We start from the raw sequence: 26,751 nt of genomic DNA, 5'->3' as shown, positions 1-26,751 counted from the left end.
CTCATCTGACCACATGACTTTCTCCCATGACTCCTCTGGATCATCCAAATGGTCATTGGCAAACTTAAGACGGGCCTTGACATGTGCTGGTTTAAGCAGGGGAAACTTCCGTGCCATGCATGATTTCAAACCATGACGTCTTCGTGTATTACCAACAGTAACCTTGGAAACGGTGGTCCCAGCTCTTTTCAGGTCATTGACCAGCTCCTCCCGTGTAGTTCTGGGCTGATTTCTCACCTTTCTTAGGATCACTGAGACCCCACGAGGTGAGATCTTGCATGGAGCCCCAGTCCGAGGGAGATTGACAGTCATGTTTAGCTTCTTCCATTTTCGAATGATTGCTCCAACAGTGGACCTTTTTTCACCAAGCTGCTTGGCAATTTCCCTGTAGCCCTTTCCAGCCTTGTGGAGGTGTACAATTTTGTCTCTAGTGTCTTTGGACAGCTCTTTGGTCTTGGCCATGTTAGTAGTTGGATTCTTACTGATTGTATGGGGTGGACAGGTGTCTTTATGCAGCTAAACAGGTGCATCTAATTTAGGATAATAAATGGAGTGGAGGTGGACATTTTAAAGGCAGACTAACAGGTCTTTGAGGGTCAGAATTCTAGATGATAGACAGGTGTTCAAATACTTATTTGCAGCTGTATCATACAAATAAATAGTTAAAAAATCATATATTGTGATTTGTTTTTTTTTTTAGATTATGTCTCTCACAGTGGACATGCACCTACGATGACAATTTCAGACCCCTCCATGATTTCCAAGTGGGAGAACTTGCAAAATAGCAGGGTGTTCAAATACTTATTTTCCTCACTGTACATATATATATATATATATATATATATATATATATATATATATATATATATATATACATATATATATGTGCTTTATGAATTTTGTACTTTTAAATAATCAGTTGGTAATATACAGTACCATACAAGTCTAAGGCCCATAAGATGTTTCTCAAAAACATTCATCTTAAGATGGTTATTTATATCTTCGCTTTAGTGTATCAATAGGAAATATACATTTTAGACTCCCAAACATTCCAAATAGAATAGAAGAACAGGGAGCTCTGCAAAAGATGGCATGGCACCCACAGATCCCCAACTGAACATCAAATCAGTCTGGAATTTTATGAAGAGACAGAATCAATTGAGACAGCCTAAATAGATAGAAGAACTGAGGCAAAAGCTTGAAACATCCTATCTGCCAACAACCAAGGTGTTACATTGGATAATTCATTTTTAAGCACCAAATAATAACTTATGCCATTATTTTGGAAGAAATACTTACTATGCAATTTTTTTTCATAAATGTGATAACCTAGTAATTTCAGGCTTTCCTGGCATTAGTGGCTCTCCATACTCACTGATGTATGAAAATGGGAGCAGCTATAACCTAAAACTAGTTAGATCTGAGCTTTACCGTCTGCCCAGTTATGAGCAACAAGTTAACAAGGAGTTAAAATTTCGTAAAGTGAAAATAAATGACCAACAGTGAAAAAATATGTAGAAATGAATCACAATTATTGGTAGGGAGAAATATAGGATTTTGTTTTACATTGATGGACATTTTCCTTCCAATGTTTCCTCTAAGCAGCATAAGTTCAGCTCTTCTGATTTTGCTCCCATGAAGACATTCTATGCAGAAGGCAGACTTAAAAATGTGTGCGAAAAGCTAGAAATGTCTTGAATCAATGCTAAATGAATGGACAGCAATTGAACTGGAGTCCATCTACATGTCCACTCTGTAACAAGGAGACAAAGAGACCCAAGAGCAGACCAGTTCAAATAATTTATTAACAATAAATTATAACATAATCTGGGCTGGTGAAGCATGGAGAACCCGGCACTGTCTGCAGTAAGAAGGTGATAGGTGTGTTCATCAAGGTGTGTGCGCCATGGCCGGGCAGTGAGCAGATCCCTGAGGAATCCTCCGAGAAGAGTACAAGAGCACAGCAAACAGGAAGGTAACCACATTCCCGACATGCGGGCAGAGATGGGCAACCAAAACAGATGCAAGAAACAGGATCAACTAGGCAGAGAGTGAGGTGAGTTACTTTAACACCAAACATAAATCTAGTAAAGAACATGACACAATGAAAGGATTAAATGGGTAGTGTATCAGTGGAGAAACAGGTACTGCACGCAAGCTAATAAGTGGCATGGAAATGCTGATCAAGCACGCCGACTGCACCTGAGACACACGAGGGAGAGAAATATCAAAACAAACAGAACAGACCAACGAACTCACCAGAACCGTGAGAGTAGCCTACCCCCACCCCAAGCGATGCCTCCTGCCAAGCAGGGAGAAGAGTGCATAATCCAAAGGTTTTGTCCAGGGGTGTTGCACTCGCCAGTAACCCCCTGCCTACTGATGAGCGGTGTCATTTACTGGACAGGAGGCTTTGACATGACCAGACTGGCCACAATAAAAACAGAGTCCTTGAATGAGGCGTCGCCGCTTCTCCTTATGAGAAACCCGGGCCCTCCCGTCCAGCATGGGCTCTGCGTTGGACCGTGATTCCAGTGATCTGGCTGAAACTGTGGTATGGTGGTCAGCTGCCTGGTTAGGTGGAGAATGGCAGCGGCGTAGGGCCAGACATTGATCCACTCGGATGGGACAGGCTTCGGAAGGCTGCCGGAGTTGTTGAACGACAGAGGTGAGCTGGGCGAGCTGCGACGCCATCATCTCCAGAGCCCGGTTAGAAGCGGAGATCTGATCCTGCTGACGTCCCAGTAAAGCTTCCTGCTGAGACAGGGTGGAGCGGAGAGTGGATTCCTCCACTGGGTCCATCGTGGCTAGATTGTTCTGTCACAAGGAGACAAAGAGATCCAAGAGAAGAGGAACAGTTCAAAGAATTGATTAACACTAAATTATAACTTCAAGTGGGCTGATGAAGGAGAAATACACAACCTGGTTGTCTCCTTCCTTCACAGGTGTAGTGTATCTGTTTGGCCTTCTACATTTCTGAATTGATAAAAGAAATAAGCATTATTGACGAATTTAAAAGCTAACTGGTTGATCTTCTTAGCTTCTTTCTAATGTTGAAACCCTAAATCTTTTATGCCATCTCACCTTTATTACCATCAGTTCCTTTGACAAATAAATCTCGATCTCTTTCCCGTTTAAAGTGGCAGGATTACGCTGGTAGTAATTTGCCATGGCCAAAGCTTCCTCATGTGTCTGGAGCTCCAGGAAAGCCTTTGAAAAATATAGATATAATGAGTGCAAAAAAATAATAATGTAATTGCATTATGTTATTAAGGATATACAGAGTGCCCAAAAATTATTTGGGTACACAACAGCAGAAACACACTTTAAAAATAGTTACAATCAATAAAAGAGGTCTGTTTGGTTTCACATTCTAAAAAAATAGATGTGTAATGAACTACAACTGTGGTCACTCAGCAAGAGCACCTGTGTGAACTTGAGGGGAAGTACTAAAATTACCTTGAGACCAGTAGATTCAAAGTAATTAAAAAGCAGCTAAGAAAGAGGGAAATTTGAGGATTTTAAAGATATGTGGTTGCCTTTCTTGCGCCTTGTAAAAGCCTGTGACATGTAAACTATATTTGTTTTTGATGGAGTGAGCATGGGGTTCTAGGGTGGGGGGAGGCTTTGTCTTTTTTTCTTTTTTCTTTTTATGTTTCTCTTTGTACATCCTTTATTTTGTATGTCCGAAAAACGTTTAAAATTCAATAAAGATATTTGTGGGAAAAAAAAAAAAAAGCAGCTAAGAAAAGTGTAATTAGTTCTCAGAAAAGGTCTAGCATAATTTGCTTGTAGATTCCACTTGGTTTATATTTTGTCATGTAATGCAATGATTCATACATTTTAAATTGTGACAAAAGTGTCCAAATACTTTTGGGGGCCACTGTAAACAGGTTAAAAAAAACCTGAATGAAATACATATACAGCTATGGGCCATTACCTTGTGATTCAGCACAATATGCTTATGGATGGTGCCAAAGGGTTTTGCCAAAGCAAACAGAGTGTTTGATGAAAGTGGTTTCCTGTCATATTTTACCACAACCACTCTACTTCTTATCTAAAATTAGGAAATAAATATTGATGAGTACACAAGTGACAAGTTAACTTTATCCACTCCCATCAAAAGCTGCCATTACTAAAAAGGACACTACAATCAAGTATATGTCAGTGTTTCTAAGCAGCAAAAATTGCAGGTACATTTTCCAATAAAAATAAAATTTAAATAAAAGTAAAAGGTGAAAAATCAATTTTAACATTTAAAAACAAAGTAACCATAACTGGAATAGTGCCTTGACACTTGCCATAAGATAACTTTCAGTATATTATTACCTTTGGAGCTGCTGCATATGATGAACTTTTATTTGTCATTCCCATACTGGAATCAGACCCTTAAAAAGAGTGATAACAATTAGCCAATATTTCATAAGAAAAGTATTTGTCATCTTGGAATTCTTCAGAAGGTAGCTGTACAAGTTTAAGTAGAATATGACTTCTCATATAGCTGTAAATCTTTTCAAACATATTTGTCAAAAGTTCATTATTTTAGGGATTTTCTTTTTTTTTTTTAGTAGTAGAAAAAAGTTGTAATAAACATTTTCTAAATTCTGCAGTTTGACAATTTCATGAAAGTGAATTGCGGATTCATCAAAACAGTCCTTTTGTAAAAAGATAGCAAAAGGATGTCCGCCAAGGAAAATAACTGTTGCTTTATCAGACTACATTCTCAGAAAGATTTATTACCCCAGTTGGAGCTCATCCCTGATCTTTGTTGACCAGCACCCATTGGAGCTACTCCCAGCAATGCATCTTGACGACTCTTTGTGTCCAGTGAAAGGGAAGTTGCCCTAAGAGAAATTACATTTTAATGCTCTTTTCTAGGGGTGGGATAACGTTATCTAACAAATCCGAGCGATGTACGATATGATGTTCACTATTCAATATAACAACAAATAAATGACAAAGTATGACAGAAATAATTGTATTTTTGAGGACATTTTTAATTGTATTTTCTCATCATCAGAATAAAGTTCTGTAATATACATTATAAATGCTCAAAGTTTAAACAATATTTTTTCATATGCCTTTCGCTGTAAGAAAGATCACAAATAAATAAACCTTAAAATATATTTCAGTACATTAAGGCTGATCAGGTGCAGGAAAAATATGATGGGTTGAACTCCAAAATCCTCTATAACATGCAAGGGGCATCTGTAAATTTTTCTATCCTTAGCCTAACTCATATTAAAGCCCAGGAGTGCCAATTAAAAAAGAATGAAGGAATAAATGATCAATCTATTAATTTGAAAATACAAACTTGAATAGTCAATTTATAAACGGACAAATAAAAAGATACATTTAAGTGTGTTTATTTATGGCATTTGCCAGTGGCTTTTCTTTTTCATTTTCCTTTTCTTTCTCCAATTGATAAAAAATATAATTTGTAAAAAAAAAAGAAAAAAAGAAAATGCCATTAGGCTGTTGACTCATTGGGAGCTGGTATTCCTGATGCTGTAAAAAGAACCAGCCACCCGACCCATAGCCTGAACTGAAACACATGCAGCAACCGCCACTTGCCTCACCCTACTTAACCACTTGAGGTACAGAACCAATGATGAATAGTGCCAGATCCTGTACTAAAGCACCTCTGAGAAGTTGGCACTAAAGCTGAAACGATTAGTCTACGTTATCGACAATAATTTGTCTACAAAAATTTTCATTGTCGAACAGTCATTTGATCTCATTTAACGTAACATGAGATCACATTTAACTCTGATGACGTGCGAGAGCAGCACTGCAGTTCACGCCTGACTGAAGAGAGGAAGAATTACATAGCTCACAGCCCAGATGCACTCTAAACTTTCCAAACAGCTTCAGGTGTTGTAGATACCAAAGTATGAGGGAATTATAATGCAAAAAATACAAAATGAGCAAATACAGCACTCTCACTGTGGAATAAGTGGAACTGGAGCTGGAGCTGCCACTCCGCTGAAGTGAAACTTGCATGTTGAGTGTGAAGTATTATACATGCAGAAGAATTGCAGCAACTTGATTTGAATCTAGGAAAACCCCAATCTTAATCCTGGAATTCCACAACGACATAAATTAAAAGTCAGTGAGTCTCACATCTGGCCAATAAAATTAACAAAGAGACTTGTCTAGATCCCATATGACTTGAAAACTTCTCTGCAAAGAGGCCGTAAGTTCAAAGGTAAAAGCAATAAAAGACAGAGAACACACACTCTTGGAGTTCCTGAGAGACTCGGGACACACAAGATTCTGTCCTCAGATATAAACAATTTGCTTCACTTAGACTCACCAGATCATGTGACATCGTGATCATTCAGCAAACAGCATCTTAAAAAGGACATTCCTTAATCCAGAAACATCTCACACAAAGTCACAGTACTTTGCTGAATCAATCCTATAAATATACAAGACCGCATGGACCCACAGGATAGCCAGCCTTGCTAGATAATTCTTAAAATTGCTTTGAAATGTGGTAACTTGTATAACTGACAATTTAATGATTATAGCCCGATATAACTCTTTAAAATGTGTGTAATGTTTTATCCATGTTGTATAACCAATAAATTAACCAGTATGATTTGTAACCAGGGATTTTCATGTTTTGTTAGCTACACATATAATATGTATGAAAGAATGTCATATTTGGTATGCAAACGCTTGCTTGGTTACATAGAGGAAGCTGATGACAACGAATATCATGTCTCTTGTACCATTCTCAAGATTTAAAAGTTCATGATTAAATATACACTATTTTTGAGCGGGAGATTTGTAAGAATCCGAAACAAAGGACCATAAAATCAACTGTCAGAAAGGACAGCCTAGTCGACCATGTGACTCTGAAAAGTCACTTCTGATTGGTGCTGGACACCTTTGGAGATGCAGACAATTTCAGTTCAAATGTTTCCAAACAGGAAGAACACACTCTCTTCTCTTGTCTCTTCTTCTGACCACTGTACTCTCTGCTCTGACTCTTCGTTTGTGGTCTTCTCTGGATCTCTTCGGAACCAGATCCATGCCATGTGAGGTCCAAGGAAGAGGATGCCTCTCACTCTCTACGGTTCACACATCCAACGGAACGTAGGATTATTTTCTCAAATAATCTCATCCCTGTTTCTAAAAGATTTCGCTTCAAAACTGTACTTAAATACGTGTGATATTATTTTCAATAAGCCATGATAATAATATTACTCCAATAATTGAATTAATCATAATTTCCTTATTAAAAATAATTTCTTACAGTAGAAATTGTGAGCGGATACAACAAGATTGCATTAACTTATTTTATTGTATTTATTGTTGCATTACGATTTTAATGGTGGAGAATTTTATTTATATGATTTAGTTATGTCATTTATTGAATTTATAATGGTTGTCGATTGCGACTAATTATATATATATATATATATATATATATATATATATATATATATATATATATATATATATATACACTCACCTAAAGGATTATTAGGAACACCTGTTCAATTTCTCATTAATGCAATTATCTAATCAACCAATCACATGGCAGTTGCTTCAATGAATTTAGGGGTGTGGTCCTGGTCAAGACAATCTCCTGAACTCCAAACTGAATGTCAGAATGGGAAAGAAAGGTGATTTAAGCAATTTTGAGCGTGGCATGGTTGTTGGTGCCAGACGGGCCGGTCTGAGTATTTCACAATCTGCTCAGTTACTGGGATTTTCACGCACAACCATTTTTAGGGTTTACAAAGAATGGTGTGAAAAGGGAAAAACATCCAGTATGCGGCAGTCCTGTGGGCGAAAATGCCTTTTTGATGCTAGAGGTCAGAGGAGAATGGGCCGACTGATTCAAGCTGATAGAAGAGCAACTTTGCCTGAAATAACCACTCGTTACAACCGAGGTATGCAGCAAAGCATTTGTGAAGCCACAACATGCACAACCTTGAGGCGGATGGGCTACAACAGCAGAAGACCCCACCGGGTACCACTCATCTCCACTACAAATAGGAAAAAGAGGCTACAATTTGCAAGAGCTCACCAAAATTGGACAGTTGAAGACTGGAAAAATGTTGCCTGGTCTGATGAGTCTCGATTTCTGTTGAGACATTCAGATGGTAGAGTCAGAATTTGGCGTAAACAGAATGAGAACATGGATCCATCCTCTGATGGCTACTTCCAGCAGGATAATGCACCATGTCACAAAGCTCGAATCATTTCAAATTAGTTTCTTGAACATGACAATGAGTTCACTGTATTAAAATGGCCCCCACAGTCACCAGATCTCAACCCAATAGAGCATCTTTGGGATGTGGTGGAACGGGAGCTTCGTGCCCTGGATGTGCATCCCACAAATCTCCATCAACTGCAAGATGCTATCCTATCAATATGGGCCAACATTTCTAAAGAATGCTTTCAGCACCTTGTTGAATCAATGCCACGTAGAATTAAGGCAGTTCTGAAGGCGAAAGGGGGTCAAACACAGTGTTAGTATGGTGTTCCTAATAATCCTTTAGGTGAGTGTATATATATATATATATATATATATATATATATATATATATATATATATATACTATATCTCACTACATAATAATGTAATAATAAAGGACAGTTTAATTTAGTTCGTAGCTCACATATTTCAAGACCCTAATTTCCCTTACATATAATGGTGTGAGAATGAGGGCACTTTAACTGTTCCCTTCTAAATTTAGCATATCAAATACCCTACAAGCATTTTTAAAGGAAACATACAGGCGTTACATCTTAAATGCAGTTATATTTAATGCGTTATTGTTACATCCCCCTGGAGTAGGACGCAACAAAGTAAAGGGAGGTGTGCTCCCCACACAACCGTCTAACCTAACCCGAGACAAGATCATAGATACAATATTTATTTTTATTGGAAGAAGATAAAGCATTTAAGATGTAATGCAGCAGGTATTTGGGATTCAGGGTGACCCCTAGCCCAAAATAATAAACAAAACAATCTAGAGAGTAAAAGGAGAAAATGGAAATACAATTAAACTAACCTGACTTCACTATCAGAAACAGAGCAAACAATATCAAATAAACGGCAGGTCACCCCTACAATCCTAACCGCTATAGTTCAGAAAACACTCACTATGGAACATAACAGTTATAGCTTTATTAAAGTTCAAATAATACAGAAGCAAAGCATGTAAATAACTACAAACTCTGAAACTGGCATTTCTCTGTGCGGTCAACACCTCTTCCATGTGAATGTCCCGATCTAAGGGTAGAGAATTAAACTACATCCGGCTGATTTACACAGGCAGCCGACCCGCTCTACCACCTGAGCCACAGCCGCCCCATGATATCACTTCATTTATGATCACATGGATGGAAAACAATGTTGCAAATTCCAAAATATCAAATTTTACTTCGATATGGTTTGTCATTTATTTTGGTTCATAAAATTTCTAAATTCTATATATTGTCCCATCTCTACTCCTTTCTACACAGAGATTCAAAAAAATTTATCAAACTCAGTATTTTGAAAAATAATATGACAGTGACATACATGCGAGTCAAGGGCAAGTGAGGATCCCAGTCTGGGTACCTGTAAAACAACAGAAAACTGTTTGCAGTTGCTTTACAATGCTTGCTTTAAATCCTGAAGACAGAAATTTCAGTGGAAGCATCCTCTTTAATACACTTAATAGTTTCAAATGGGATTTGATCCCAACAAACAAGTACCAAAATAAAAATTCTGTCATAATTTACTCACCCTCATATTGCTCTAAAACAATTATTTAAAATAATAATTATTATATATTTTTATATTCAAACAATGAAAGTGACAGGGAATGGATGCTAAAATCACCATAAATGAAATGGCTTTGTGTAAGGAACAGACTGAAATTTAACCGTTACTCACTGAAAGACTTGCTCTCAAATCTTTTTTGCATTTATTTATATGTTGCATAATGAGATGTGAGAGCTATATTGGAGGAGAAGATAATAACAGAAGAATGGCTTAATTTAGGTTCCACACAAAGTGAGTCATTTGGACTCTGTATTCTTTCATAGCATAAAAAAGGTTGCAAATCAACATTCTGCCGAAAATCTCCTTGTGTTTTCTACCAAAGATTATTTGGGATTGAAAAGATATGATGGTGGGTAAAAAGGATGACAGAATTTAGTTTTGGTTTAACTGTTCCTTGAATGATTAATCCAATGGGATATTGTAACTAGAAAAGAACAAACTGGAGCTGAAGCCAATTTGAAACCCCCAAACAGATAAGAGTTTATGATTGTAACATTGTAAAATGCTTCCAAAAGTCTATCAGCATGGCTTAAACATTTGAACAGTACAGTTTACAAACAGCAGTCCACTTACATTTGCAGAAGGAGTCTGCAGTTTTCAGAATGACGAATCCCAGTTGTGTGCTGAGTCCATTCCTTCACAAACACAGGAAAGGATAAAATAAATATCCTGAACACTGCACCAATATGGATTGTATAATTACTGCTAGAACTAAACAAGTGAAAAATGTTTTCTATTGGATAGGGATGCACAATTAATCGTATTTTAATCGCGATCACGATTTCTGCCTCTCATGGTTAATTAAGCATAATCGTCTGCGATATTAATGAGCTAGCAAACACCTTCATTTTCATTATAGGCTGTGTCTATGTATGTTTGACCAAATCACAAGCTCTTTCGTAGTTCATTTTCACCTCAACTGACCAATCACAATCTCTTCAGATGTTCGTTACTGACCAATCACTGTTTCTCTTTCGAGCATGCACTTGTTTAAAATGAGAGTTACTGTTTAATGTAATTTTATGTTTTTTGTTCTTTTAGATTTGTTTGTAATTAACAAAAGTTTTCAAATAACAGAATAATTGTGATTACAACTGAGCAAAATAATCATTATGACAATTTTCTCCATTATTGTGCAGCCCTACTATTGGAGTAAAGCTGCCTTGACAAGATAAAGTTTTTGTCAAATTATCCCTCAGCTCCACTTCAGCTTTGATTATCGTCTTTAGGTGTTAATGACAGATGAGTTCAGAAATGAGGCAAGCAACTTTAAGTACTCACCATGTCAGAGTGAACATCAAAATCACAAAGGGCACACACACAGGGAAACATGGAGGGCATGACTCCCAATAAATCTTGCACTTTTCCCTGGGACAGGGAACCCATTCTTCTCTGCATGAACATGTCGTCAGATGCCGATGACGTGGACATGCCAAGGCTGCGGTAGGAGTTCTGGGAAAGCTCAGAATATTGTCCCTCTCTGCTGCCACAATCTAACATGTCATACCCTCGATCAGAAGTATCGCACATGGAACCAAAGTCACCTTGTGAACGGCTTTGATTCTGACCACTGGAAATGTCCAGTCTTCCACCCTGCATGTTGCCCCAATCCTCTCGGCTACCTCGGTAGGAAGTAATCTCTGAAGAAAATCTTGAGAGTTCGCCACCCATGCGGTGGCCTGCTTCCATCTTGCCGCTCTTAAGTTGCATGATAAGTTGGGGCAAGGTCTCCATGCTGATGTTATCCTCTGGAACCTGTGCCAGGGCATCCAGGTCAGTTGGTGACAGACCTAGGCTGGCGATGAGTTTCACTGTATTGCTAATGTGACTGCCTGCTCGGTGGGGCAGCTGAGAGTCCCGGTAATTTCCCTCCCCTCCAATCAAACCAGCCATGCCGCTATGGGACTGGGAAGAGGAGGCATAGGGATCAGAGTGCGTCTCACCCACACTAAAGTTTAAAGTCTCAGTGGCTACCAAAAGTCCACGTCCAACAGAAAATCCTTTTTGAGCTCCATCATTGTTCAGTTTCTGGGACATGGTTTTGAAATGACGGAAATTCAAATCAGTGAGAAAAGAGAGGAACAAAGCAATTTAAAAAGTCCCCAGAAGGACAATCCGTCAATGCAAGTCTGGATCTCAAAGACACACAGAAATCATTGGCCCTCCAGACTGAAAGAGGTCTGCAAAAACACAATTGGAGCAATGATTTCAAGGATGCTCGCAAAATGGGTTAGCAGTGGCACAGGAAAGCAAGACAGTGAACTCCAAATGGTACAATGCAAGTAATAGAAGCAAAATATTATTTACAATGAAGACTGTTTGGTCTTCATTGTAAACAATTAGACCATAAAATGAAGATATACAAGTGCCATGAAGAGTTATTAGCACCATTTATTGGGAAAGTACAATTGAGCTTTGAAGGAAAAATTAATAAAAATCTAATTTAGATCCTTAAATGTGGATGTAAAAGAAAGGGATTGCACTGCACTTTCTTTTCCAGGAGAGAATTTAAACATCAAGTTGTACTATGTGACTGAAAACTACAAATAAAACAATTAGGAACAGAAATAAATTTAATGGAAATTCATTTGAGGTAGAGCTTATCCTTTTTGGAAACAATCTTAGAGCTTAACTGAACTTGATTTGGTATTAAAAGGTCTTCTTAAAACAGACAAGACAATAGTCGGGCTACAAGTGAAATACATGGGGTCGCAAAGAAAGAGTTGAACAACCTGAACAGAACAAAATTGGTGAACAAGATTTGTATCTTCATCCAAAGAAACACATTAATGGCTAGTGGTAACTGTGGTCGATTTTATGGAAAAGACTATATAAAGGTGGCCAAAAAATTACATATCTTCACACTTACCAAGCTATTCTGAAAATATATATATATATATATAAGTAAACAAATCATTCAAAAGCTGTTGTTTTGGAAAATTGAAATGGCATTGTTTAAAAAATAATACTTCTAAGAAAACAGGCAGATGCTTCAATATTATAACTTTCTGGATGCACCGATTACAGTTGTTTGTGATTACTGCATAAATATTTTAGAATTTTCATTTGTATCTCAGGTACAATCCTCAAAATTAATAGATTTAAACAGTTTTTTGTGTACACATTTTTTTTCTATGTGAATTAAAAACATCTTGTTTATCATACAGAGCATTTAATGGAGGATTCAGCTTTTATGGCCGGTGAGTGTCCACTCACCAAATTTGTTTTAGAAACCTTGTAACTCTTAGCAAACACTTAAGGTGAAGTTTTACAACCCTTAAAGTTTACTTAGGAAAATGGCAGTTAAGGGGCTTTATGCACTTAAGGGAATACTAGTAAAAATACATATTTAAGGGAAATTGTAGGGGATTATGACATTTACCTAAAGACCATAAAGTAAAACTTAAAAGTTGTTTTCTGCAACACCATTCAATTTAAAGGAACCTTTAGGGCAATCTTAATGGAAAATTTCACTTAAGGTGCTTTATCAGGCCCGGACTAGCCATCGGGAGCACCGGGACAATTCCCGCTGGCCTGGCGACTAAGTTGGCCTGCTGCCAGCCAGTGATCTTTACCAGTGATCATTTTGGAATTCGTCATTCAATAAAATTATTATTAATATTAATAACAATAAAAAATAAAAAAAATCATAAATCTGTTAGTCTTGACTGGCAAGGCTACGATTCGACTTTACGCCTCAGACAAACGGTTAAACAGAAAATACGAGCAGCACCCGATGATGGAGAGAAAATGGCCATGTGGAGCAGAGAGGGAAAGGACAAAAAAAAGAAAGCACTCAAGAAGAAGCAGCAAAATGTTGCAAAATTACTGACCTGTTCAGGGCTTCAAGTGCAGGTCAGTTTCATCTGTAAATACTGTACTTTTTTCTTCGTTAACTTAGTATTGAACTGCTAGCAAATGTAAGCGGTAGCGCCCGTCTAACGTTACATTCGTGGAGAAATCAAAGCAAATGAGTGCACACAGAAAACTCACAGAAGAAATGTACTGAGGTAAAAATTCTAATTGTTGTTTTTTTTATTTATAACATAAGATTTAGTTTAACATAACACAACTAAGGGAGCTGTTTTGCTGAATATTATCAGGATTGAAAATGTTACATTGAATTTATTGTTCAATAAACAAGTAGTGTAGTTAATATTTATAATTAAGTTACTTACATTTTAGACACAAACCATATTAACTGTTTTTGTTCTATTTCACCGACTAAAATAGTTCCAAAGTGAAAGCTACAGCAGTTACTGAATGATTCAGCGTTTTGAACGAATCTTTTGTATGATTGACTCACTAATTAAGACGGTCACTTGCCGCCACCTATTGGCGGTTTAGTTTAATGTTTAAGTATTGCATTTTTTTATATTCAAACATTTATTTAAAACATCAATCTCATAACATTATTTATTGCAGTTGTAATTGCAGTGCACATTTTTTAATTTGATGGGTAATAGCCCTATAGTGTCTTATTATTATAACTGAATTTATTGATCAAATGTAAGAATTTGACATAAATGCTTGTATGTACGTTATGTGCAGACCCATTTGATATTAGGACTGCTTTACTTCTAGGTTGGTTGTTTATGTTTTTATGTTATGGTCATGCTGTGAAATAAATGTAATTTAGGGGGGAAAAAAACAAGGTTGTCCATGTTTCTAAATTTTATTTGGGTGCATAAGATGGCCTGGATGGGTGTAGGATTTCCCGGCCTGAAATTGTGTCCCAGTCCGGCCCTGTGCTTTATGCAACCAGGCACAAAATGAGGGTGGACAGTGATCATGTTTTACAAATGTATTACTGTTTTAAGAGCAAAAAAGATAATCAAAATAATATAAATGGCACATCATGACGCCCTTAAGGGAATGATATAACACAGTCACTTCTCAGTTAGTTTCTAATGATTATTCTACATACAGAAATATGAATTGTAATATGAATTGCACACTATAAAGAATAACAGCATTGTAGACGTGGCATTAACACTGAACTATCCTCAGTTTCGGTACAGATTAGGGAAAGGAAAAAAATATAAGGGACAGCAATGAGCGAACTGACAAAAATTGAATCTTCATCCCACAACCTTTCTACACGAAGCTCCTTTACTTGACTGAACATGCCTTCAAGTTTAATGAACATGTTATCAATTTCTAACAACAAACAGCTTAAATAATTAAATAAATTGTTAAATAAGAAGCTGCATAACGATATTCCTGCGAAATATTTAATTTAGGCGAATATTTCTGAAATATGAGAATATGCCCAAGAAAACATCCACGCAAAATACCAGATACGCACAAAGAGTAACGAAAGAAACAGCAAGGCGCTGCAGGAAGGACTAAACATGCAAGAGTAGGCCAATGTATTTGTTAGTTTTTAAGTAGATCAAACCACAACTCAAGTTTATTATAGCTTGTTCAAATAAGTGTATTATGTCCTATCTGTCTTTGGACTGGAGTGTTCATACTTACATTGTTGCTTTTCTTCGCGTTTTTATGTAATTAATATTTCGAACTGCAAGACATGAGTCTCTGGCTGCTGCTACTATGACAACGGCGAACAACATGAAGGCGGAAGCGATCATGATAACATTTCTCTAACTTCCGATATACGTTTCACAGTAATCAAAACAATCAGACTTTAAACAAACATTTGTTATTATACGTAAAACAAAAAGTCTGCATGGTGGTCTAAAAAGGGAGACATGACAAGGCACCAACAGTTCACATTTACAAGTATTTCTTTTAAAGAATAAATGTAAACAGATACTTAAATAGTGCACGGAAACAGATATAATTAAATATGATATGTGTGGGTGAGAAACAGATAAATATTTAAGTCATTTTTTATTTTTTACTACAAATCTTATTAATAGTAAAAAAAAAAAAAAAACAGGATTTAAATATTAATCTGCTTCTCACCCACACCCATCATATTGTATCAGTAGACATACTATATTAAACCACTGGAGTAGTATGAATTACTTTGATGCTGCCTTTATGTGATTTTGGAGCTACAATAGTCTGGCCAGCATCCAACTGCATTGAAAGGACCTACAAAGCTTAGATCTTCTAATAAAAATCTTTGTTTATGTTCAGCAGAAAAAATAAAGCCATACACATCTGGGATGGCATGAGGGTGAGTAAATTGTCATTTTTGGGTGAACTATCCCCATAATATAACAGAAACAGAAATGCACCACACAAACTCAAACTCAATTCACAAATTCTGTATTCTTACATTCTAGTATGTAAGTGTTTAAAATTTGAATATTTTACAGGAAATAAATGGGATGTGTTGGCTGGGAGAGAAGAGGATAATAGTCTTTTGCAAATGTGCAGAAATCACTGTAGCATATTTTTCACAGGGAACTCAAATGCTTAGTTTAAATCAAATGTTGACATTCAATCATCTTCAAGTGCACGTCTCTGTTTTCTGTCTTTAAAAAAAAAAAATACAAAATTTGATCACACTATTCTCTGGATATAATACAAATACATAAACTTTGTTAATGTGTTAAAGCTGTTTTGCATCATGTGATTATTTATAACAAATGCATTCCCTTAGTTTCAACAAACAGATTGCTCTCACTGAAAAATTAATCTAAGATCATTGCTTTCGGACATCATACATTTTGTGACTTAAACTACTGTTTTCTTGTTCTGCACAAGCACCAAAGGATTTGCTCTGTTATCATGTTTCTTGATTATTGTCATCCAAATCATAAACCCATTCATATATCCCATCCCGTTCTGCACAAGACTCGTGATAGCAGGCCTTACAATTGCTGCATCTGATCCACAATTCAGAAGCTTTTGGATCATCATCAGATCCATGTTTACCTGTATTTGTAGGAGCATGTTGTCCTTTTATTCAGAATTGGTTTTTTATTTTTTTATTTTTTATTTTTCATCACAAAGAAAGTGTTCTATGCTTTAATGTCTTCTGTTCTTGTCTCTTTCTGTTATGACAACAAAGTTTTTGGAGGATGCCTCTCCAATAACAGAGCTGTTCTCAGCGCTGGAATACGTGTTTTCTTCAGTGGGTACCGTGTTACTTTGCAAATGGGAAAGGATTCTAAATGTGGCAGTAAATACTTCATTGGATACAGCAAATGGATTTATATGGAACATTCCCATTGCACTAAACCCATCTTGGGCATTTTTCACAGTGGCAGTCTTCTTTCATGCCTCAATGAATACAGAATGATAATGAGCTTTGGGTAACTTTATCCCTGCACATTGTTGATCCATTTTCAACGTACCTCACACCAGTTGTGCTTTAGACTCCCAAAGAGAGCTCTGTTTACTGGCTTCGATACAGGATAGCATATGACTTCCACATTTTTTTCCTTCATGAGACTGAGGAAGTTGAGGTTGAAGACATGTCTACTTTGGCCATGAAGCAGCAGAAGCTGCAATAAATATTTCCCCCCACTCAACGAGCTTCTCTGCTGTTATCCAGCCATTATCAGATGCTCTGACGCACACATTTACCGGGAACCATTCAACCACTCACTACTCACATTGTTTCCTTTAAAAATTATAAGAGGAGGAGCATATGCACCAATGGCATTGAATGCTGCCAGCACAGATATGGAAGTTAATTCCTGCTTTTCAGCTGTGGTCTCAAAGCAGGGCTCCCCTGCTTCTCCAATAAACTGGTCAGAAGAGAAGCCTTGAAGTCCTGATATGTCACACTTCCAAATATGTGACGGGACATCTTTAATTCCCAAAGCATTGAGGGAGGTTTCTGAAGTTCTGAACCATGGTCCCAGTTCCTCCTCTTTGATCTTTAATGTACAAGCTGGGGATAAAGCATCTGGTTTCTTTATTTTCAGACCTGGGATTCTCTCCTTAAAGCCCTCAAAGAAGTAATAGTCTGCCTTTTCTTTTCTTCAGAAAACCCTTGGATGCCATTTCTTTGTAAACTCAGAAGCAAAAGACTGAACATCAGTCTTCTTCAATGGGGAGCCTTTCTGTAAGAGTGAGGTGAGAAGGATGGCTAACTCCCTTCAATAGGGATGAATGGCTTTCTTCCAAATGCATGCCAAGATCCCTCAGCTAGCCCTTTCACTTGCCTCTGAAGGGTTGTCTTCGGCACGTTCCATGTCCTTGCAAGTAGTGCAGGCTTCCTCCCTGACTCGACCTGCTCTTTATATGCTTCTATTGCATCTTTTATTCTGTCCATTGATTCATCTTGAGGTCTTTTCTTCGTTTTGGCTCTCTGTCCTCTTAGCAATTATACTGACTGCTTTGAGTTATGTGCCATTTTCTATGAAAAGTCAAACAATTTCAGAATTATCTTCACACAACAGCTTACAAATGCAAAACTTCAATGCATAAAACAAATCATATAGGCCACACTTGCATGGTTGCTTGTTGTTGCTACATCACACTGGGGCAGGTAACACAGCTACCATATGTATCCTAAAGTAATAAATTTACTGATTTAATACTTATTAATATTCTGAATCTTTATATGAAATTAATAATTTTAGAATAATTATAAAATAGTAATAAATACATTTATGGCAAAGTGAGGCCCACATTATACAAAAACAACCTTTGATAGAAGCTACAAGTGGGTCGTACTTTAAATATAATTAAAAGCAATTTTGCAACATTTATTTGAACACGTACATTCCAATCATCATAATTTAAAATAAAATTACAAAACGACATTTTATCGAAAAATATTTTCGTGGAGGGTTTTATATGCATTACTTACCACGCGATGTTTGTTACCGTAAAGTGCGCATGCGTCAGCATCCAGGTGGGAATTCATCAGTTTCAATGGGACCCGAGAGTGTCGAGCTGCTGGAAAGATTTTTGTTTAACGTGTTGCTGTGTATGATATAATGAACGCAAATGTTGACTTATTTAATGGTAGGATCTTTTACAAGATGTGTAGTCGGTGTGCTTCTGTGTTAGACCAGGAATGTAAGTTTATAGCCTTCTCTACAATTTGTTGTCGGTCTGTAGGGTCCAAAATTGGCACCTGCAAATGCCTGTAAAAATCTACATGGGTGATTATTATATAATCGTAATCCTTTTATTGTCATTGTAACCTGTACAACGAAATTTAAAAGTGCCAAACAGTTGGTGCATCAATAAAATCAATATCAATATAAAAATACACACACACACACACCACCATTCATTCTGTCATAGTTATTGCACAATCTAACTATATAGTATTGTTTTATGAATGTTTTTTTATGGCATTAAGGGTGGTTATTGCTGTTGGATAAAAACTGTTTTTAAGTCTGTTTGTTCTTGATTTGATTGTCCTGTATCGTCTGCCTGATGGCAACAGTTCAAACAAGAAGTGACCGGGATGGAAAGTGTCTTTAATAATGCTCTGGGCTTTTTTGGCACAGCGAGCACTGTGAAGGTCAACCATTGTAGGGAGGGGGCAACCGACTATCTTCTGGGCCATGTTAATGACCCGTTGGAGAGCCTTTTTCTGGGCTACTGTGCAGCTACTAAACCACACACATAGGCAGTATGTTAAGATAGATTCTATGGAACACCTGTAAAAGGATAACAGCAGTTTCTGGTTGATGTCGTTTCTCCTGAGGACCCTCAGGAAGTGCAAACGTTGTTGGGCCTTTTTTAGCACCTTCACACTGTTTACGCTCCATGTCAGACCCTCCTCAATGTACACACCCAGAAAACAGAAGTCCGACACCTGCTCCACCCGATCCCCGCCGATGATGAGTGGTGTGATGTCAGTCTTTTCCCTCCTGTAATCAATCACCAGCTCCTTGGTCTTTACAGTATTAAGGAGAAGGTTATTCTCCCTACACCACACCGACAAATGTTTAACCTCCTCTCTGTAAGCTGATTCGTCAGCTCCAGTGATGAGCCCCACCACTGTAGTGTCGTCCGCAAACTTCACTATGATGTTATTGTGGTGGGTGGAGGTACAGTCGTGCATGTATAGAGTGTACAGCAGGGGGCTCAATACACAGCCCTGTGGGGAGCCGGTGCTGAGACTAAGGGCCGTAGATGTATGATGGCCAACTATTACCATTAGCTTGATGTGCATAGCTGAAATTAGTGAAACCGTTAGCGAAGCTGCTTTAATGAATGGCCGGTGGGAAACTGAACAGCAGTTTGCACGCAAACACAGGCTAGCAATTCTCTGTGAAGCTCTCATGGTTTGCTTTTGGGGTCTTTAATTTTTAATGAATCTTGGCTATGAAATTTTTTGCTTATTTTTTCTTGTGGGAGCTCTGCTAATTCATGTTGGCCTTTTTGCATATTTGAAGCTTCCATGTCCTTCATGGGATGATAATAATTAATGTAACATTTAAACGCAGGGAGAAATGTAGGTATTAAGCCCAAGACATAACTTGTTGTCTTGTACCGAGCGAAGAGTTGAAAAAGTTGAATGCAGTTAGCATTGTTTGAAACACACCACATTCCATTTGCCCTTTGAGTCAGATAAGGGCTTAAAGGACTTTTCATGTTTGTATTGTTTGAGATGTCATGTCCTCGCTGGATAAGGGTTTTCACTTAATAGTAACTTCCATGGCACACAGGGAATGGAAACTGAATAGGCTGTTTCTATCCTCTCAAAGGTTTATAGCTGTGACCTGAGCTTTAATGCTTTCAGAGAAAATTCAGTTTTCCCCATATCTTGCTTTTTGTCTGTTTTGGGCAGCTGTTTGCTACATGAGATGGGGCTTTTCTGTTCTGTTTTCTGTGACACATCAGTGACTGTCAGTGAATTACATTAGTTTATACACCTCTCTTAGGCGTGGGTAAAACTGTTCACAAACAAGTGTACATTTCAGATCTCTTTGCATTCACTGTAAACAAGTGTAGTGTGTGAGAATTTCTGACTGTGCCTAATATATATTGAAAAATATGTCTCGAAAATGTTTAAATTGAAATGGCTTAGGAATGGTTTTGAAGCTTGTCTCACACCGATTTCTAATGTGCTATTTATTTATTGAATTGTTTTTACATGAGTGAGAATACCATGTCCTGAATTTAACTTTGTCCTGAAGGATAATATAGATCAGAGCAATGAAATAAACAAATATGAATGAAGGACCAAATGTAAAAGTTTAGGAATCATCTATTGAAAAAGTAGGATTGATAATTGATCAACATTATTGAGAAATAAAAAGTATTAATTATTGTTCTACCACAATTATGAAAATTTCTAGATGGTCATGGTCCTAGATCAGAATTTTTGACTTCTTAACTGATGGTCTTAGGATCCACTGAGATAAAGATAACTAGCTTCATAGTTTAGGATTAAAACAGCATTTATACAACTATTTGTTAAGTTTTATTGCGCCATCTGTTGTCCATTGTGTTTACTGTCGGTTTGGTTAAAAATCTTAAATTCTAAAAAGTCTCTGACTGAAATTCTTTGTCACTTTTAAATACTCATGTTTACAGACAGTGGTGGGCCATTTTTAGAATATTGTTATGTATAAATCACAATTAACAGCCATGCTAATCCAATACCCCTCAAATCAGAGTAACCAAAGCAACTGTACATTATTGATGACAATCAAGTCTAACCGAGAGCAGGGTACACTGTAAAAACAAATATGCTTGTTAAATGTATAGTTAAAAACTGACAGCTGTGGTTGCCAGAATTGTATTTGAAAGGAATACTGTGTTTCAGACATTTGTTATATATTGAGAATGTTTCATATTTATTAAAAATATGTCAAGGTTGGTCAAGATTACTTTCAAAGAACACATTTTAATTCGGCAGTAATATCTGACCACAACGTTATCATAAGATAACATCAAATATATATATATGCTGCATGAAATGTCTATTATGTTTGCCTCTCGCACTCTTTCTGTACAGACAAGAAAACCGAAGATCTTACACACACCGGTTCCTGACTTCCAAGGTGAGTTCTTCCCTAAGAAGAAACCAAAGACAAGGGAAGCGTAAGTTTTAGTTTCTATAAGTTTGTTTTTCTATAATCAGTTTATAAACTGTCATTTAGATTTTCTCTCTCTCGTTTAGTGTGCGGACAAGAAGAACTGCCTAGTGGACAGCAGATTTTTCACTCATCTCTTCCTAAATCTCAAGGGGATGTCACCAGTGAGAAGAACGTCTTGGCAAGACCAAGAAAAAAGTATGAATTTGCTATTTAATTATTTATTCAACCTGTAAAATGTTCTGTTATGCTTTGTTCTGCAAACCACTCCAGTAACATTTATTTATTAGAGTGAAATAACATAAGATAATGTTGATTTGTCTGTCATTAACTTGTGACTCAATTCTTTTGAATTTGTTCACCAAACAGATTGATTCACTGATTTGTTAAGTGGCTGTTTTTGTTTAAAGGAATGGTTAAAAAGGGAAAATCTCAATTTTTAGGTCCATACAATGCAAGTGATTGGTTATGAGAACCTTGAAAGTCCAAAAAGGACATAAAATTAAATGGTTAAATCCAACAGATCAATATTTAAGTCAATTTTTACTGTAAATCTACACTTTCACATTCTGGTGTGGAAGTCATTCAGCCACATACTGGTCGGGGCTTGTTAAAGGTGGAGATTTATTGTAAAAAATAAAATAAAAAAAAAGGACTTAAATGTTGATATCACCCACACCTATCATATCACTTCTGAAGACATGGATTTTACCACTGGAGTCATATGGATTACTTTTATGCTGCCTTTAATAACTTGTTCTTCAAGTTTCTCATCACCATTCACTTGCATTGTAAGGACCTACTGAGATTAAATATTCTTCCAAAAACCTTCATTTGTTAATTTGTTTTCTGCAGAAGAAAGTCAAACACATCTGGGATGGCATGAGGGTAAGTAATTTTTCTAACCAACTATCCAATTAAACCATTGACAACTTACTGAGTTAATTAATTTTTGCATGTCTATAAATCTACCACGAGAATATAGCAGTGTTTAAGCATTATAATTGTTTTATTTACAGTGGATCCGGAAAGTATTCACAGCACTTCACTTTTTCCACATTTTGTTATGTTACAGCCTTCTTCCAAAATTGATTAAATTAATTATTTTCCTCAGAAGTTTGATTGAAATCTTTTCAAATTTATTAATAATAAAAAACGAAAAAATCTCATGTACATAAGTATTCACGGCCTTTGGTATGACACTCAAAATTGAGTTCAGGTGCATCCTGTTTCCACTTATCATCCTTGATGTTTCTACAACTTGATTGGAGTCCACCTGTGGTAAATTCAATTGATTGGACATGATTTGAAAAGGCACACACCTGTCTATATAAGGTCCCACAGTTAACAGTGCATGTCAGAGCAAAAACCGAGCCATGAAGTCCAAGAAATTGTCTGTAGACCTCCGAGACAGGATTGTGTCGAGGTACAAATCTGGGGGAAGGGTACAGAAAAATTTCTGCAGCATTGAAGGTCCTAATGAGCACAGTGACCACCATCATCCGTAAATGGAAGAACTTTGTAACCACCTGGACTCTTCCTATAGCTGGCCGCCTGGCCAAAACAAGCGATCAGGGGATAAGGGCCTTAGTCAGGGAGGTGACCAAGAACCCGATTGTCACTCTGACAGAGCTCCAGCGTTTCTCTGTGGAGAGAGGAGAAACTTCCAGAAGAACAACCATCTCTGCAGCACTCCCCCAATCAGGCCTGTATGTTAGAGTGGACAGACGGAAGCCACTCCTCAGTAAAACACATGTCGAGACACCTGCGTTCTGTTTCATTTGTTGCGCTGCGTTGATTATTTTTAGTGCATGTGTCACTAAGATTTAACGTTCTGAACAAGTTCAGGCTGCAAAGAGGTGACTGTTACAATTTTTTACATTATTCCAGATTATTCTGCACCAAGCAAAGTTTCAGCGCTTGATAAATGGCAATGTTTTTGTTTTGATTCTTTTTTTTCTTATGCTCTAGTGTGCTGAGGGGCCGCCATGTCTTGTATGTTTACTGTTACAATACCGTAACGAATGTTGCCAACGTTGCTTAGCCTAGATAAAATACAGCCTTTTCCAACATGAGCAATACACTACAGCGTTAGAATATAAGCTCCAGGAGAAAGTAAATAAGAAAGAACTGTATTACTACTTTAATCAACAAATCCTAAAGTAATAATAATAATACTGTATCATATTATAATGACAACCTGGACAACAATAATTAAGTGTTGGTTTATAATATTAATAAATAACAACTGAATTCCAAAATGGAAGTAGTAGGTTTTGCACACCCTGTTCACACACGCGCACACACAAAGTGTTCTGTAAACATATATGTAGGTAAATATTGCTTTTTTTTAATCAATGTATTATAGAAAAACTGGAAAACATGTATGTGGCAGCAGGGCGTGGTAGAGCACCCGTCCGGAGAGAGAGAAAGCAGTAAGGGCAATTGCACCGGAGCTAAAATGTGTCTAACACCTGTCTCTAATTCCAGTGTCAATGGGGAGAGTGGCATATAAATGGCCAGACCACTGCCAGATGGGAGTGAATGAATGACACAAGTGAACAGTGACTGGCGTGTCTTATTGAGGAATTTAGATTATTGTGAAGCTGAAGACTCATTAAAGATTATGATAACAAAGTACCTGTTGTGAAGCTCAAGACTCAGAGAATTTATGTTGACAAATTTGTGTTACACTGATCTGATTAAACTGAGAAAACCACAGATAAGTGTGCATTGCAGTGTTGAAGACAGAGAAATAAAGAGCCTTACTTGACTGCATCACTGCTCTCCGTCTCCCTTCCATCTCCGAGCTTGAACGTTTTACAATGTATTAATTATCTTTAACTTTATTTTAATTTCATTAAACATTTTGAATGTGTTTGGCTACCATGGCTGATAGGAAGAATTTTAAATGATGATTTAAAATAAATGTTGTCTTTTTTTTTTTTTTTTTTTTAGCAAAATCAAAATGGGGCCCGGGTTGGTCGGTTGCTTGGGGCCTCAGAAATCGCTAACCTGTCCTTGGGATTAAGGCTGGTTTTAGAGGGGTTTTGAGCAAGAATAAAACCAGATGAGAACTAGCCTAGCCAGGCTGGGAGAATATAATCTACCAACCAGTTTAAGCTGGTTTTAATTGTTTATTTTGTTTTTCAAGCAGGGTTTATCTAGAGCAGAGGTCGCAACCTTTTTGACATGGAGAGTCATTTTTTTATTTTCCTTGTTAATGGCTTTGCCCCCCAAAGAAATAACCTTTTACTCAAACACATACCTATAAATAGTAAATCCAGAGAAACTAAACATTTGGTGTCTTAATTTTCTCTTAATTTTTTGCTTTATTCTATAAACTACTGACAATATTTATCCCAAATAAAAATATTGTCATTTAGAGCATGTATTTTCAGAAAATGACAACTGGTCAAAATAAAAAGATGCAGTGTTTTCAGACCTTGAATAAAGCAAAGAAAACAAGTTCATATTTATTTTTAAACAATACAATACTAATGTTTTAACATAGGAAGAGCTCAGAAATCAATATTTGGTTGAATAACCCTGATTTTCAAGCACAGCTTTAATTGTCTTTGGGTATGTTAAGCAGGGATAGGAGAAAGTATTTATATATTAGAAATATCACACACTTCACCTTTAAATCAGATGGAAAGCTTAACACCTTGTGTATTCCAGCACCCTGTGAAATGATTTGAAACCAGCTGGAAAAACTACATTTGTGCATCTAGATGACCTATATACAGTATTTCTTCCTTTGTTAAACTACTGACGCAGAACATATTGCCCTACTGTTGCACACTGCTCAGCTTCCTCAGTCTGTAGCCGCACCAGCCATGAACTCCCATTACTTACAGGCCAAGAAAAAAAATCATAATCTCTATTCATAAACAAGCAAACTCAAGGCAATTGGGCATGAAATTTACCTGGGAAAATTCCGGGATTTATAAAGGAAACGTCCAACATCTTTTCAATGAAGAAGAACCCAAAATCTCTGCCACATTGCAGTGTTCTAACAGTACTGTTTGCCATAAGATGGCCCTGCACGAGCCTGCAAACATACAATACTCCCCAATACACTTCAGTAATAATGTATTGATCCTGCTGGTGCATCCAATCTAGAAATTAACTGGCTGTATTAGGAGAGCTCATTAACTTAACATGGGCATTAGCTTTGGGTCTTACACACAAAGAGATAGGATCTACATCACTCATTCGAAGGACTTCATTCTTAATTATGCGTGCCTGATTTCCTTTTCCCCCTTGAAAATATTTTAGGAAATCATCTGTAATAGAAATAATGTGCACATATGCATTTACTTTCTTATAAATCTCTCCCAGCAAGCTAGGAAGCTAAAATTTGGATTTGTTCATGTCAGGGAGCCCTCTTTCTAAAGTTGAATGATCCTGGGATATTCCTACACATCATTAACCCGCCTGTAAATTACACTGAAATATACATTTAAAAAGAGGCCTAAAATAGTTGCTTTGACCTTCATAAATACTTTCCCAGTAAGCTAGAAGGCAGACATTTAAGTATGTTCACCCCAGAGCCATCCTGTGACATTAAAAAATCCTTTTAAAATACTGTATTTGTTGGCAATTTACTGAATGAGCCCTGTTTGTGTTAATTACACTGAAAATAGTTGACACAATGGTGCATTTGTGTAATATTTGGGAAAATTGTCTCAATTGTAATGATATTCCCATTCATATTTTTTAAATTGCTTTAAAAAACGGTTGTGACAATGGGTGTCTGGAGGTCAAACATTACATAGTTTTTTTTACTACATATGAATACTATAATAAATATATAGGTTTATTCACCTAAATGCTGTTATATATACTACTTTACGGTTTATCAAAAAAGACAACAGCTATTGTGTTTCTTATATGTGGTTTATATGACTAACTGAGTCATAAAACGTATTAAATTGATACAGTACTGTGCAAAAGGCACATAAGATGTTTAGCAAAATATGTATCTTGAGATGGTTATTTCTATCTTCAGCTTTAGTATAT

General features: G+C 36.8%; 1 protein-coding gene across 1 annotated transcript; it reads right to left on the bottom strand.

Annotated features, from left to right (window-relative positions):
- Nucleotides 1–1,793: 1,793 nt before the first annotated feature.
- LOC127659680 (matrin-3-like) lies at nt 1,794–15,357 on the bottom strand. Its single transcript, XM_052149602.1, has 10 exons — nt 15,275–15,357; nt 11,075–11,973; nt 10,367–10,428; nt 9,548–9,586; nt 4,741–4,844; nt 4,330–4,388; nt 3,941–4,057; nt 3,085–3,210; nt 2,923–2,976; nt 1,794–2,817 (listed from the first exon to the last, which is right to left on the bottom strand). The coding sequence occupies exons 2-10, from the start codon at nt 11,828–11,830 to the stop codon at nt 2,377–2,379; spliced, it is 1,758 nt and encodes a 585-aa protein (XP_052005562.1). The 5' UTR covers nt 11,831–11,973; nt 15,275–15,357; the 3' UTR covers nt 1,794–2,376.
- Between the last annotated feature and the right edge of the window lie 11,394 nt (nt 15,358–26,751).

The sequence above is a fragment of the Xyrauchen texanus genome, chromosome 19, assembly GCF_025860055.1.
Source record: "Xyrauchen texanus isolate HMW12.3.18 chromosome 19, RBS_HiC_50CHRs, whole genome shotgun sequence".
Classification (NCBI taxonomy): domain Eukaryota; kingdom Metazoa; phylum Chordata; class Actinopteri; order Cypriniformes; family Catostomidae; genus Xyrauchen; species Xyrauchen texanus.
The sequence above is the reverse complement of the archived record's forward strand: the minus strand, read 5'-3'. Positions and strand labels throughout refer to the sequence as shown.

Bases quoted from the DNA above. Each gene is read 5' to 3' on its own strand.
- LOC127659680 (XM_052149602.1), bottom strand. From the start codon at position 11,830: ATGTCCCAGAAACTGAACAATGATGGAGCTCAAAAAGGATTTTCTGTT. The intron at 10,429-11,074 runs GTGAGTACTTAA...GTGTTTGTGAAG, and splicing joins TTGATGTTCACTCTGACATG to GAATGGACTCAGCACACAAC. The intron at 2,818-2,922 runs GTTGTGTATTTC...TCCTTGTGACAG, and splicing joins TGAAGGAAGGAGACAACCAG to AACAATCTAGCCACGATGGA.